This window comes from Bos javanicus, chromosome 15 (genome assembly GCF_032452875.1).
Source record: "Bos javanicus breed banteng chromosome 15, ARS-OSU_banteng_1.0, whole genome shotgun sequence".
In the NCBI taxonomy this organism is placed as follows: Eukaryota; Metazoa; Chordata; class Mammalia; order Artiodactyla; family Bovidae; genus Bos; species Bos javanicus.
Genome location: NC_083882.1, coordinates 2477845 through 2493566, shown reverse-complemented (window position 1 = coordinate 2493566; position 15722 = coordinate 2477845). Strand labels below are relative to the sequence as shown.

Below are 15722 nucleotides of genomic sequence, written 5' to 3'. Positions count from 1 at the left end.
AATATAGACAAGGTCATTATTAGCCAAGGTGTCATTATACTGATTAGATGAAAAATAAAACTTGTTTTGCACCTCAATTAATAGTGGCATTTCATCCTATGAAACCTCAACTCTTCATTTTTTAGAACAATGGTTAATAATCACCTCTATGCATTAAGGAGAGCTAGACTATTTTCCCAGGAAGTGATGAATTTAATGGCTTTTTGGGTTTTGAAATTTTAATTTCAGTTAACTTCAACTTAAATTTTATGTGATCTACTTTATTATCTTCTTATAAGAGAAACAATAATATCATTACAGTTTGGTTTTTACATTGACAGAAAAGACAAAAAGGAAAGCATTTCAAATCCCACTTGACTTGAAAAACTAAAGCCTTTTAAACTGACAAATGTATGATTTGTGACATCCAGTTACTCACAATTGTTTAGGTTGTTTTTTGTCATGACAATTTGTAGTGAAATATAACAGAAAAGTGGATGAATAACAACAACAAAAAGACATATTTAAAAGCAAAATTCAGAACTTAGAGAAACACTCTGAAGAAAAGCACTCTGACGTTATTGCAGGGATTATTAAATGTCATCCTCAAACTCCAAATACAGGCACTTGGTGACATCTAATAAAAGAATACTTGAAGGAGTAAAGGTAATACATATTTCAAGACGTCTTTACCAATTGAGCCCTTGTAAGAACTCCACATTAATCAGTTCTTTCTCTTCTTTTCCCAAATGTTACATCAAATAAACACAGGCACTTCCTATATTCATTCCTAAAATATAATACAAGACAGTACTTTAAGTGTAAAAGATACTAATGCATTAAATGAAGGCATCATGCCACTAAATTTCTAAAATTTCTTACAGTTAACCTTTAAGGAGAATCCTTCCCTCTAACAATTCTTCAGAATCTTGGCTTTAGCTCATGTGACCCAGTCCTGCAGACTCTAAAATAATATGATTCAAGCAATGGCACCCAAAGACCTGTAAAGATTTAAAACACTTTTTCTTTCATCACTTAGTGGAATTTGGGAATTGAATATACTGTCTAGGTCAGGAGACAGACGGTACAGAGGAAATTAGAAATCTTTCATTCATTGCTTCCGCAGTGGCTCTCTGGGTGTGGCACAGACTCCATCCAACACAGTCAAGTGAAATGTAGTCTTATAGACGACCCATGGAGAGGCAGTGACACCATAGCTCTAAAATTTTCTAGGATAATTAATTTTCTTCTATCCATTTAAAGCAACTACTGACATCATCAACACAGTGCTTAAGCATTCCTGGGATGACATGGAGTAGAGATGAGTATTCTGGAGCTCCAGTTAAGAAAAGATGTGCATGAAAAACACCCGATTTTTCTATCGGGCACAAATAGTCACTTGTGTCCGCTAATCCAAGGAGAACCAAGAGATTCTCCTTCATCAGCCTCTGAACTATGTGCTTTCTAAATCCTGAGGCAGGCCCAGCACAGCGGAAATGTGTCACCTGAAAAGAGGCTGCAAAGAAAGGACTCCTTAACTCCCCTTCTTACTTTGCAGGTTAAGCGGTTCTTACTCCTAGTTCCCTGACTTTCAAAGAAGAGCGTAGAGGCCCTATTCCGTTTTCATTTCTCAGTCCCCCACCTTGGTCGTTACCCTTCTTTGTTCTTTAAATTAACTTTTCCTTCCTTGCTCTCTTTCTTAGCCTGTTTCAGCCTCTCTGTGTTTCTTCTCCTCGCTGGTCCCGGACTCTTAGACTCGCCGGCGGCTGCCCTTCGCACCTTTCCTCATCCTTGCTCTCCCTGAGCCCCCTCATTTCATCCATCCCTTTCTCAGGCCCTCCAGATTCCCTGGGCTGTTTGTTGATGAGAAACATTTGCTGCAGCGCAGACCGGAGTCCTGTGCGCAGCCCAGTGGCAGAAGAGGGCGAGGCTGAGAGAAAGGCTGAACTGGAGAGGGAGGCAGCCGATCCTCTCCAGAGCCTGCAAGAATGCGGCAGGGTGCCGGGAGCACCGGGAGGGACCAGATCCCAGGGGCCCTGGTCGGGGCTTGAGGACCTGGCCCGCGGGTTGATTTCCAGCCTCACGTGGCCGCGGAACAGGGGCGCCTGGAAAGCAAAGAGCGGGACCCTGGGGGTGCCCACTCCCAGAGTGGAACCCCCTGCCAAAGCGGGAAGGAGAGAGGCGGGAGCCGTGAAAGGGAAAAACCTGTCTCCACTGGCTGCGGAGCGTCGGAGAGCCTGGGGCGCTCCGGTGAGCAGCCGGGGGCGAAGCCCGCCGGGCGGTGGGCGAGGGACGTGCGGAGCTAGCGCTCGGCGCCTGTGGAGGGGCCGCCGGGGGGCGCGACGCGCGGGGCGGCGGGGGCTCTAGGTGGCCGGTGGCAGACCCAGCCGCGGAGCGCGCGGCGGCCGCGGCTCCAGTGTGTGTACGTGTGTGTGTGTGTGTGTGTGTGTGTGTGTGTGTGTGTGTGTGCGCGCGCGCGCGTGTGTGTGTGTAGGTGAGAAAGCGAGGGCCGAGCGTGAGTGTGAGCTAGGCACAGATAGAGCGCATGTCTCATCCCTGCGAGCAAGCAGGAACCGCTCCACCACCATCTTTTGCATGTGCAACATTTGCAGCCGGACAGCAAACCCCTCCCAGGGCTATGGAGACTGCAGGAAAAATCTCGCAGCTCGGGATGGATTGCTAAGGGAAGTCATAACCTTAAACAGTCCAAACCTCTTTCTGGTTTTTTTTTTTCCGTTTGTTTTTAATTTTAGCGCCATAGTCCTCAATGCCTCTCTGAACGGTCTTTAGGAAGAGTGCGAGAGAAAGAGCGCGCGCCAGGGAGAGGAGAAAAGAAGATGAGGATTATTTGCAGACAGATTGTCTTGTTATTTTCTGGATTTTGGGGACTCGCCATGGGAGCCTTTCCGAGCAGCGTGCAAATAGGTGAGCTCTGGTTCAGTGGGGTATGCATGTGGGTGGCTGTAGCAGATACCGAAAGTGAGTTAAATGAGTTGCTGATAAGCGATTTAAGGGAACATTCCGCGTCTCCTTTCTCCTCTTTTCTCGTCCTTTCTTCCCTTTATAAGGACTGCCTCTTTGGTGCTGGTTCAGTTGAAACAGCACAGGTTCTCAGTCTATACTCCATCCACCCTCAGTTTCATGTCGCTGAAGTAGGATTGCAATAAGTTGGGATAAAATCTCCGTGGGGTTTGATTGCATTTTATCTAATATCTCTTTTCGTTTCTTTCTCTGGAGTATGAAGGGATGTAGAGTTTCCTTAAACAAAACAAAACCCATCCACTCTTCCTCCTGTGCTATATAGGTAACAGCTTTCACTATTACAAGAAGACATTGTTTAGATTAAAAAAAGAAAGAAGACATTTACACCCTGACCTACTTGCCTTTGCTTGCTACCAGTTAACCGATTTCAAAATTATATCCCTTTCCTGGAACCTTTTCTTCTTTTGTTTTCCTCTTGAATTTTTTGCCCTTAATCCTCCCTCTGGACTCTATTTCTGGGGACCCTATCCGTCCTGCCCTTGGCTTTTTTTTTTTTTTTTTTTTGCTGTTCTCCCCTGTCTTTTGATGGGACGCAGCTATTGAATTCCTTCCAGCTAAGCCCAGCCTCACACTGCATCATTTCTCGTGGACAGTGCACAAAACGGGGCTAATTAGGCTGGGTCCAGGAACTGCACAAAAACAAAGTTCACGTCTCCCTTCTGATTTCCCTCTCACCTGCATGTCATCACAAACCTTCATTTCTGTATTTTAATGCAAATTGTCTTTTCTGCTCATCCGCATGCATCTTAGAAATGCCTGGAGCTGGCTTCTGTAGCAGTGTGCTGGGAATCATAGGGAGGACAAGAGAGAGAAGGCAAAACACACTAACTGGTCTGTCTCAGAGGCCACTGTGATCATGACAAATTGGGACAGTAAAAAGCTGAGTTGTCCTAAAGACTGAAATACTAAACATACTCTTTAGAGACAAAGGGCAGTCTCCCAAGATGTGGCAGAGCTAGCTCCTTAATGTGTGTATTGGTGAATGGCCATGGATTTGACAGTGCTTAGTGCAGGTGTAATAATAGTTACAAGAGGGAACACTGAACGGGCTTTTTCTGCTGTTTTTGCTAGGTGGTCTCTTCATCCGAAACACAGATCAGGAGTACACTGCTTTTCGATTAGCAATTTTTCTTCATAACACCAGCCCCAATGCGTCAGAAGCTCCTTTTAATTTGGTACCTCATGTGGACAACATCGAGACCGCCAACAGCTTTGCCGTAACAAACGCTTGTAAGTAAAACATAAGTTGCAGATAAATGAGAAGAGAATTAAAATGGGGCAATAGAGTTCCTTTCCTCTGTATTATTACTGTTATTATATTTTAGAAAGACATTCAAGCTCTCCACAGTTTGCTGGTTAGAGAGGAAATCAGAGTTACAGACAAGATTTAGTCTCCAGGATATTTGGCTGGTTTTTCCTTCTCTTCCTTCCTTCTTCCCTCCCTTCATCTCTCCCTCCCTCCTCTTTCTCCCTCCCTCCCTTTCTTTCTTCTTTCCTTTTTCTTGAAATTACTTTCTCTTTTAACATTTCAGTATTATTCCTACAACCTTTATGTCAAGTTAGTGAAAATTGTACTCAGTCTTGGTTTTTTTTAAATTTCTTTTCCTTTGGTTTTTGTATTTGCTTTTGACTTGAGTGAGCATACATCTTGCTTTTAAAGAAGACACATGCTCTCTTACACTGATAAAGGCAATGGAAGGTTTGCTAACAGTGAGAAAGTGGGAAGTGGTGGTGTGGAGGATGTATATTCCACTAGGTTGGTTGACACTGCAGATGATCTGGTGATGTCACTTGAGGCTGCCCTGCTCTTATATTCTGGGTTGTAAATGTCTCTTGCTATCAGGTAATGTATATATCCTGTGGATATAACTCCATGGATTCTTACCTTGGTGGCAAATCATGTTAATCTCCAACCCACTGAAATCACATACTAACCCAGCTGGATCTCTTATCCCCACAATACAATTAAGATTTGGTGATCTTACCTAATGTTATAATTAAACAGTTTTTCAGAGCTCCCCTGTGAAAATACTGTATAACATAAAGTAAAAATATAAGCAACTGTGTATTAATTTAAAAATCAATAAAATATGATCAATAGAGCATTTAGGTTACATTTTCACTTTTGAAGGAAATACATGTTTTCCATACCTCCTTATTTTTAGATGCTAATTTACTGCTTCTTAAAAGTTTTGTGTTAAGATAATTGTTATAGATTACGTAAGACATGTAGGAATAGTTTCTATATAAAGTTTTGCACAATAATAATAAAATATTCAGTCTGCATTATATAATATTTTTAATATATCAGGCTGAGTATATTTTTATTTTGAAAGTACTCTTTCTATGTACAAGAAACTGTATTTTGAACAAACGAATTTGAAAACAAAGAGTTTTTATGTGTTAGGAGGATATTTGTTTCATTTAATTCATATATATCTGTGATTAATTCATCTAACAAATAACATGATCATGTTTCCTTAATTTTAGGCACCTAATCAATACTCTATTTTTGAACTTCATTTCATAAGGAGGTTAAAGCATTTGAATTTTTATTTTAATCTACAGCAATTGTATTAATTTGCAGGAATGCTTTAGTTCCTTTGAGTGCTATTTACTTTGAAAAATCACTTGTTTTATTTAGTAATAAGATTAATATTCATTATGAAAATAATTATATGGGAATTGTTTTAAGCAGAAATGAACATAAATTAGAGCTAAGTTTATGGATAGCTATTTTTTTTAATGTCTTGTTATTATTTTTTCTTCCAAGTTTTGATAGAGATGTCAACATTTCAAATAGTTCTAGGTATAAAATATTTTCCATAGTACATGAATTTTATCTGTTGATTTAAGTATTTTCCTTATGTCTCTCTTGAGATTTTGGCAACAAAAACACTACTGTTTAAAAATAATTTATGATTCAAATATATCTGAAGGTACTTTGTCTACAGTAAATTGCTATTTAAATATATATTTTTATTATTTAATTTTGAAAGACTTTCATAAAAGTGGAACTATATTAGTTTTATTTTTCTAGATTAGGTTCTTAAGTATTCTAAAGTTTGTATTCTGGCTTCCAGCTTTATAAACTACAGTGATAATTCTTTATTTTCTCCTTCCTCATAATTTGTTAATCTCATTCAGGTTAATTTTAGTTAGTATCATATTATTTATGTAATAAAAATGTTATATAGAATAAAATGTTAGTGGCAAAGAACTGTAAACATAAAAATTGATAAGAAACTGTACACAGCATGAAAAAGTAGAAATAGGTATAAAATATACGTAGTATGCTGTTCTTTAACATGTTAGAATTGAGAAAATTGAAGCTAAGAAAACAAAGTCTGCTTATTTTGATTCCAAGTGTAATGTAAATAGTGGTATCATGTTTTTCATAATCACTTGTAATTGACTTTGTGTACATGTTTAAAGTATTAAAAGAAAAAGTTGTAAATAAGGGAAAAACATTTTCTAGTGAAGAAAGGAAAATTTTTGACAAATGAGTATGCCAAATGTCCTTATGAATATAAGTAGGATTTGGGAAAAATCAGTGATCAGAGAGTATGGGTCAGGTGATTGGTATTTGTTAAATGAACTGACCAAGAGCCTGCACACATGTGATATTCCAGTCTAATCAAAGGTGAAACATAAGCCATAAGTATGAGGCAACCTCATGTATCAAGCTCTATGCCTTTGGGTACAAAAGGTAAAAATAGTGTTCTAGAGAATTAACATGAAATAATTCCTCATAGTGATATAGACTAGATTTTAAAATCTTTTATGTTGTATTAAATATAAATGTATAATATGTGTTCAACTAGGTTTATTTTAAATATGATTTTCCTAAAGTGAATCCTTGTAAAACTGCGTAATCTAGTGTCTTTGTGAATGAGAACCACTGTATAGGATATATTTATTTTATGAAATATACACTTAAAAACTAAAAATAGCAGACTAAGGAATAAAGAGTATTATTGGTCATCTACTGGATAAATGTAATTTAAGGTCGATTCTTCTGTCTCAGAATTAAAGTTTAAAGAATATTTTGGACAATCTAAACATTCTGCATATGAAGTTGACATACTACATAAATATAAACCCCAATAAACTCAAAATTTGCACTGTTGGGATAAATCTCAAGTTTCTGAAGGAGAATTGGGTTTATTTTAGCTTGTAACTTTTTATTTTTTTTAACAGCATTTGTGTAAGATTAAATTAAAATGCTGTTCTGTTTTTAAACTATCCCCATTGTTGAAAAATCATACTTTGCCTAGTATAAAACTGAAATTACAAGAAATACAGATAATATAGAATTATGGCATATTTAAATAACAAAGTACAGGTGTAATAGGTAGCCCAAGTAGTCAAATATCAAAATGTAATTAAAGATATACATTTATTTTCTGTAATCTATTCAAAATATGGGCTTTGGCAAATAGATATTAAAAAAAATAATTTGATGTGGACAGTTTTCTTTAACAAAATATTATGCATTTGACTCCAAATAGCTATCTTCACAAGCAAACATGCTAGTTAAATTGAGTATGTTCTCTGCAAAACATTTAAGACAACCTAAATTGAGGCTGTGTTCTTATATTTTTCTAATAGTTAATTAATAAAGATGTTTTTGCTTGGAGGATGATATATCTTAAATTTGGCCAAAGCAATAATAACCAAAATACTGATGTAGTCTATCATCAAGTTGTCTAAAAAATAAAAAAAAGAGAGAGAGATTGCAATTATCACTTTAGTTCAGTTATGTTTGAAATCCTGTAAAAGAGGCAGCCTCTTTACAATAAAACACAGAGATGTTCAGTTACTCAAATGATTCTTTTAATTTCAAATGGGTAGTAGAAAATATATAATAAGATACATTAAGTAGTTATGTATTATCACTTAGGTGAAATAGAATTTTTGTTGAATATTTCCAACTTTTTAAACTTGGATAGGAAAGACTGGTTAATATTTTTGTTATCTTTTGTTATTTATTTTTTAGTGATTTGTTTATCTTACTCACCTTTTCTGTCTAAAATCTGTCTATTCAGTGGTTTGCAACATGATGGATTGGAAAGTTGTAAATCAAGAATAGAATGCATATTATACCTTAGTAATGATGAAAAAGTTGTTCTTTTTTAACTTAAATATTAATTCTATTTGTGAAGGGTTTGGTTATCAACCCTAAATATCCAAGTTGAGTGCTACTTGTAAAAGTAGGTTAGTGTGTAAAATATACTTGTTTAGCTAATCTAAATATGTTTTAAATGTGACAGTATATCCAATAGGGTCTGCAGGCATTTTTGCTTATATACTATGGACTGAATTCAAACACGTTGAATTTAAGGGTGCTGAATAATAAGGTCTTTTGGCTTTAACAATATTTAAATATTATATATCTTTCTTTTCAGGAACATGATACCCTAAAAAGGCATTCTAAAAGTATATATTGGGCTGATATAATATTTTAAAAATGCTAAAATCAAAATTCTGATATTTTGACCTTCATAGTTGTTATAAGAAATATATTAGAATTGAATATTGTTTGACTTTTGATTGTTTTTAGGAAAATGAGTTACTATAATTAACTTTCCTTATTTTGATTTGATAGCAAGATTCTATGTTGATTTGAAATAATTACTTAGTTTTATAATATTATTTCCCCTATTATCTTAATTTTCCATCATGAGATTGATGACAAAGATGAGTCATATTCCTGTGGCTTGGACCTTTCTTAAATGATGCACAATTTGCATTGATGTATTTCAAAATTGTCACAGGATTAAACTTCCATAAACCTATTTGAAAAAATTCTTTTTACTTTTTTTCTTATGAATTGTTCCAAGAGGTGTTATTTCTCAAAGAGGAACAATTTTTACTTTCTGACTTTAGGAATTATGTATATATCTTATTAACAGAATTTTACTAGTGTTCAAGAATTTAAAATTAGGAATAAATTCCATATACCTTACATTTTATTATAACACAGGTTTTATACTGTTTTTGTGTACATGATTTTATTTGACCTCAACTAATCTTGGAGTGAGCCTGTCTGAGAAGATAGTCATTATTTTTTAGGTAAGCCAGATTCGGCTCAAGAAACTCACTTGATTTGCCAAAGACCATGTGGCTAATAAGTCACAGAGTTTAGATTTGAACCCAGTTGTTCTAGTCACTAACCTAGCACTTTAACCAGGAGACCATGGATGTGAAAAATACATCTATACTGAGATTACTTGAATCAAGAAATAAAGTAACTGTCTTTTTTTTCTAATTTTATCGTAATATTTTTAAGAAAATAGGGCAACACATTTCTGGGCAACTTATTCATTAATCAGATGACAGTGAGTGATGCAGCAAAGACTGAAGTCATATTTTGTAATGAATCTGCCCATTCACTCACTAGATTAGATAATAAACATAGTCACTTATTCATTAAACATGTTTATCAAGGACAACTGTATTTAAGACACTCTACTAGAAATGAAGATTGATATTTAGTCACTATATCATATCTGACTCTTTTACAACCCCATGGACTGTAGCCCACCAGGCTACTCTGTTCATGGAATTTCCCAGGCAAGAATACTGGAGTGGGTTGCCATTTCCTTCTCCAGGGATTGTCCTGATCCAAAGATCCAATTCGTGTCTCCTGCATTGAAGGCAAATTCTTTACCACTGAGCCACCTGGGAAGCCCAGAAATGAGGATACTGAAAATTATGAGTAGTTGTTACCCTCAAGGAGCAGTAGGAAATATATACAAGCCAATTATCACAGTTCAGTAAGACAAAGTATTATGACAGAGAAATAGAGTGCTGTGACAGAGATTAACACAGGAAGGAACATCAAACTTGGCATGCTGCCCTATGGGAGTTATTACCTGATCTGGGCTTTAAGGCGCTAGTTATTTGAAATATAGACAGAAAGGAAGGCACCCCTCGCCAAAGTAGTAGCACATGACAAGGCATCAAGGGATGGCGAGGCCAGGTGTGATTGAACCACTGAATGTGCTTTAGTCTGACTGTAGTACTGAGTGTGAGGAGAAGGAGAGGTGTGCTAAGGGGCGAAGCTTTGTAGATCCACACATGGGCTTGTAGCTCTTGTAAGGAAACTCTTTTGAATAAAAGGGGGACCTGTAAATGATTTAACACAACAGTGGCATAATCAGATTTATGTTTTATAAATAACAGGATGATTTCAAGAAGAAAAATGTACCAGAAGGGGGGGAAATGGGAAGGAAAAAACAGTTGTATTGAAGTAATACATCTTAAGATGGTAAGTTCTTGAATAAAACTGGAAGCTCTGAGACAAGAGCAAAGTAAATAGATCCATACAGAACTGTTGACAGAACGTAGTGATGATGTCTGTGTAGGCTGGTGAAAAGCAGTATGGTAAGAATTAAAGATGATTTCTTCAATTTTTAGTTTTGACAAATTATCAAAACCAAACTCGGAAGGGGCACACCAAAGAAGGAGCAGATTTGAATGAGGAAGGTGAGTTTAGTGTGGATATACGGATAAGGAGGCATTTAAAAGACATTTAAATGCAATACAGTTTTGGACATATGTATCTGGAGCTCTTGGGCTCAGTCTGAACTGAAGAGAGACACTGAATAATGACTGAAACCATGGATGTGGATGATATCATCCAGAGAGAGCAAAAGCAGTGAAAAGAATGCTGAGGACAAAATCCCAGGAAATACTAGTATTTCAGGGACAAGGAGAGAAAAGGAAACTGAAGGAAATGGGTCAGAGTTCAGAGGAAAGTGAGGTAAGAATAATTCACGGGAGCCAAAAGATAGGAAGAATTTCAAGTAAATAGTGATCTTTGATTGCCAAATTTTAATAACAAGTTGCAAGGATAATTGATCCTTAATATCAGTCTTTTCTTCTCTTTTCTTTAGTGTTCTTTTATATTTTGACTAGAAAAAAAAAGCAGCCTTTATTAATCCCACATAGATTCTATTAATGCATACTCTTTGTGTATAGTGGCCTAGAATATTCTTATAATTAGTGATAGGGATAATCTTTTCTGGACTTTTGATCCAGATGGGCTTGGATTTGCAACCTGATAGTGGGCCAGTTACTTGCACTATTAAGTCTCAGTTTCTTCATTCATTAACAAAAGACACATGTATTTTATGATATTAAAAAAGTGCTTGGAAAATATTTAGCCTATAATTATAACTCAATTAAATTTAGCTGTATTACATTTTCTGTCACATAGAACATTTATTTCTGAATCAGTGCAAAAATTTCAAGTTTATATTTCCTGTTTATATTTTGAAAAGTAATTTGTGTTTTGAATAAATATATTTTATTTGTATTTCATGGGAATTTTTGACCTCTAACCTAATTGTTAATTTTAATTTATACACAAATCTAAATGCATGTTTGTCTAAACTATTTCTAAGTCCTACAAGAGGATAACTTTGTTGGGAATCTTTGGACCATTGGGAGAAAGAATTGGTTCATGAATGGATTAAAGGGATTAATGGATTCTCCTAATTGTATGCAACTGTGTGTTCTTGAGTGTGGCATGTGTGTATGCATGTATGTGTGTGTAAACAAAGAGACAGTCTAAATTTTTGAATAGCTTATCAATGAATTTCAGTCACTCTCACACACACACACACACACAGCCCACAGCCCTAAAGGAGTTATACATAGATTAGATAAACAGTACTCCATTCCCTATTTTCTTCATTTCAAAAGCCAGTTGGATTTTCTTTTTTAAACTAACCAAGAATTTTTCCATAAACGTAGTCTCCGATAGCTTCTTCCTCATCATAGAAAATAATCAATGTGTCCTAGCTGGGAGAATGCTTGGTTTGGTATTCTGACTATTAAACTATCATCGTATTATTTTTATGTCTTGTCTTGACTATCAAAAGCACTACACATTCCACATCAACTCCTTCTATTTTTATCATGACTTGCCTTTTCCCTTAACCATCACCACTCCTGCAACAGTGTTCTTGAAGGTCATCAGTGATTTACTGATTAGTAAATTCCATTGTTCTTTAGTCAAAGTCTTTTAATAATTTGCAGAATTTGACATAGCTGTTTTTGAAACTCATTTCTCCTTGATAATATAATTAGCTAGTGATTATATGCCAAGGGTCTGTATTAATTACTTATATTCTTATACAACTGTAAGAAACAGGCATCACTATTATTTTCATTTATATATGGAAAAACTAAAGATTTGTAGTTAAGAAAATTTGCCTAACCACAAAGTATTCAGGGCATCAGATCCTGAATATATGCCTTCCATTCACACCAAAGTGTCCTGATTAGTATAGTATATATAAGACAGCCATCACTCTGTGTGACAGTGGTTAGCTAACTCCAAATTTGAATAGAAAGATGTTTCCCTCAAAGTTACTTCTTTAACATTTTCCATTTACCTGGTGAATAAAATGCGACCCGGAGAAGGCAATGGCAACACACTCTAGTACTCTTGCCTGGAAAATCCCATGGATGGAGGAGCCTGGTAGGCTGCAGTCCATGGGGTTGCTATGAGTCGGACACGACTGAGCGACTTCACTTTCACTTTCATGCATTGAAGAAGGAAATGGCAACCCACTCCAGTGTTCTTTCCTGGAGAATTCCAGGGATGGGGGAGCCTGGTGGGCTGCCGTCTATGTGGTCGCACAGAGTTGGACACGACTGAAGTGACTTAGCAGCAGCAGCAAAATGCCACCAGGTGTAAAAATGAATAAATTCCACCAGATTTTAAAATGAATAAATGAGTCTTAATATCCTGCACAAACATTGGATACTTCATTATCTGGTCAACCTGCATAATCTTTATAGGAATGTTATTTGATGACTAGCGGTCAGAGAGTTCATTTCATGTTTTCCCTTACATGTTTTTGGATTCCAATAAACATAATGAGGAATCTCTTAAAGATTATTGACCTAAGTCAAAATTGCTGCCATCTTCATAGTGTCCTTACTTGCCTCTAATTTAATAAAACTACTAGAGCCATAAATAAAAAGTTCAATGTTATCTTAGAAATGAAAGGCAAAAAAAACTGTGTGTAATACTTTTCTTTGAACAAGCCATTATACTTCTCCAGCAAAAATTACACATAAGCTATAACCATTGTTTGCTTATTTTTGCTTATATCCTTTTTTTTATAAAAGCAATTCCTCATTGTTGTTGCTGTTCAATCACTCAGTCTCTTTGCAACCCCATGGACTGCATCACACCAGGTTTCCTTATTCTTCACCATCTCCCAGAGCTCGCTCAAACTCACGGCCATTGAGTCAGTGATGCCATCCAACCATCTCGTTCTCTGTCATCCCCTTCTCCTCCTGCCTTTAATCGTTCCCAGCATGGTGGCCAAAATATTGGAACTTCAGCTTCAGCATCAGTCCTTCCAATGGATATTCAGGACTGATTTCTCTTAGGATGGACTGGTTTGATCTCCACACTGTCCAAGGGACTCTCAAGGGTCTTCTCCAACACTACAGTTCAAAAGCATCAATTTTTCAGCATTCAGCCTTCTTTATGTCCAAATCTCATATCCATATATGACTACTGGAAAAATCATAGCTTTTACTATATGGGCCTTTGTCAGCAAAGTGATGTCTCTGCTTTTTAATATGTTGCCTAGGTTTGTCATAGCTTTTATTCCAAGGAGCAAGCATCTTTTAATTTCATAGCTACAGTAACCATCTGCAGTGATTTTTGGAGATCAAGAAAATAAAGTCTGTCACTGTTTCCATTGTTTCCCCATCTATTTGCCATGCAATAATGTGACCAAATGCCATGATCTTCATTTTTTGAATGTTGACTTTTAAGCCAGCTTTTTCACTCTCCTCTTTCACCTTCATCAAGAGGTTCTTTAGTTCCTATTCACTTTCTGCCATAAGAGTGATGTCATTTGCATATCTGAGTTTATTGATATTTGTCACAGCAGTCTTGATTCCATCCTGTGCTTCATCCAGCCCAGCATGCTCATGAATAACTTTCTCATCAGTAACTTTATATATATATATATATATATATATATATATATATATATACACATACATATATACATACATTACATATTGTTTTCTTTCCATTCTCATATTTTTATCTTTTTAAACTGACCCATGAAAATTTCAAGTGATTTATAAATCTTAAGAGCCAAAATATTATTGCAGTCTCACCACTAAGGGGTAATCACAGTAAATAGATCTTTCTGGACTTTTCTTTTTATTTGTATAGACCTAAAGTGAGCAGTAGAAAACTATAAACATAAAATACCTATATATATATATATATATATATATATATATATGTATAACTTTTTAATAACAATATTAATCTATAAATGTATTTTATTAATGTTTTATTTCATGAAAAGTTTTCTCTCAGTATATAAGACCTATCTTATTTTCTTTTACTGCTATTTAATGCCATTGTGCAAAGTTACTATTAAATGTAGTCAGTAGCTTCTGGATGAACATTTATGTTGTTTCCCATTTTTTATGTTACAAACAGAATAGCAGTAAAGCTATCTGAGTACCTGTGTGAATATTCCCATAGGATTAATTCCTGGAAATTAGATTACTATATCGAACAGTGTGTATTTTTGCTTTTAGTCCTTATTGTTAATGTCCTTTCCTCAAAAAGTATTATTTACATTTACAGCAACCAAGATGTAAGAATAATTGGTTTTCTACAACCTGCTAACAGTAATTATTATCAGTTTCTTGAATCTTCACCTGTCCTAATGTGTGAAGTTCAGTTCAGTTCAGATCAGTCGCTCAGTCGTGTCCAACTCTTTGGGACCCCATGGACTGCAACATGCCAGGATTCCCTGTCCATCACCAACTCCTGGAGCTTGTTCAGACTCATGTCCATCAAGTCAGTAATGCCATCCAACCATCTCATCCTCTGGCATCCCCTTCTCCTCCTGCCTTCCATCATTCCTAGCATCAGGCTCTTCTCTAATGAATCAGTTATTTGCATCATGTGGCCAAAATATTGGAGCTTCAGTTTCAGCATCAGTCCTTCCAATGAATATTCAGGACTGATTTCTTTAGGATTGACTGGTTTGATCTCCTTGCAGTCCAAGTTACTCTCAAGAGTCTTCTCCAGCACCACAGTTCAAAAGCAGCAATTCTCCAGCTTTCTTAATGGTTCAGATCTCACATCAACACATGACTACTGAAAAAAAACATAGCTTTGACTAGACAGAACTTTGTTAGTAAAGTAATGTCTCTGTTTTTTTAATATGCTGTCTAGGTTGGTCATAGCTTTTCTTCCAAGGAGCAAGCATCTTTTAATTTCATGGCTGCAGTCACCATCTGCAGTGATTTTGGAGTTCAAGAAAAAAAAGTCTGTCACTGTTTCCATTGTTTCCCCATCTATTTGCCATGAAGTGATGGGACCGGATGCCAAGATCTTAGTTTTCTGAATTTTGAATTTTAAGCCAGCTTTTTCACTCTCCTCTTTCACTTTCATCTAGAGGCTCTTTAGTTCCTCCTCACTTTCTGCCATGGGGATGGTGTCATCTCCATATCTGAGGTTATTGATATTTCTCCCAGAAATCTTGATGCCAGCTTGTGCTTCATCCAGCCCGGTATTTCACATGATGTAGTCTGCAAATAAGTTAAATTAGCAGGTGACAATATGCAGCCTGGACATACTCCTTTCCCAATTTGGAACCAGTCCATTTTCCCATGTCCACAGTACTGAGGAA

At 36.3% G+C, this 15722-nt stretch overlaps 1 protein-coding gene across 10 annotated transcripts in view; it reads left to right on the top strand.

Moving 5' to 3' along the window:
* Nucleotides 1-1776: 1776 nt before the first annotated feature.
* The window catches only part of GRIA4 (glutamate ionotropic receptor AMPA type subunit 4), a 680382-nt gene continuing 666436 nt past the window's right edge, over nt 1777-15722 (top strand). For 2 of the 10 annotated variants that reach the window (XM_061440063.1, XM_061440067.1), the window contains exons 1-3: nt 1777-2229; nt 2733-2904; nt 4093-4251. In XM_061440063.1, coding sequence (XP_061296047.1) covers nt 1843-2229; nt 2733-2904; nt 4093-4251 — 718 coding nt within the window. In that variant the 5' untranslated portion in view covers nt 1777-1842. The remainder of the gene's footprint in view (nt 2230-2732; nt 2905-4092; nt 4252-15722) is intronic. The other 8 variants (XM_061440069.1, XM_061440068.1, XM_061440064.1 and 5 more) reach the window with 7 other exon arrangements.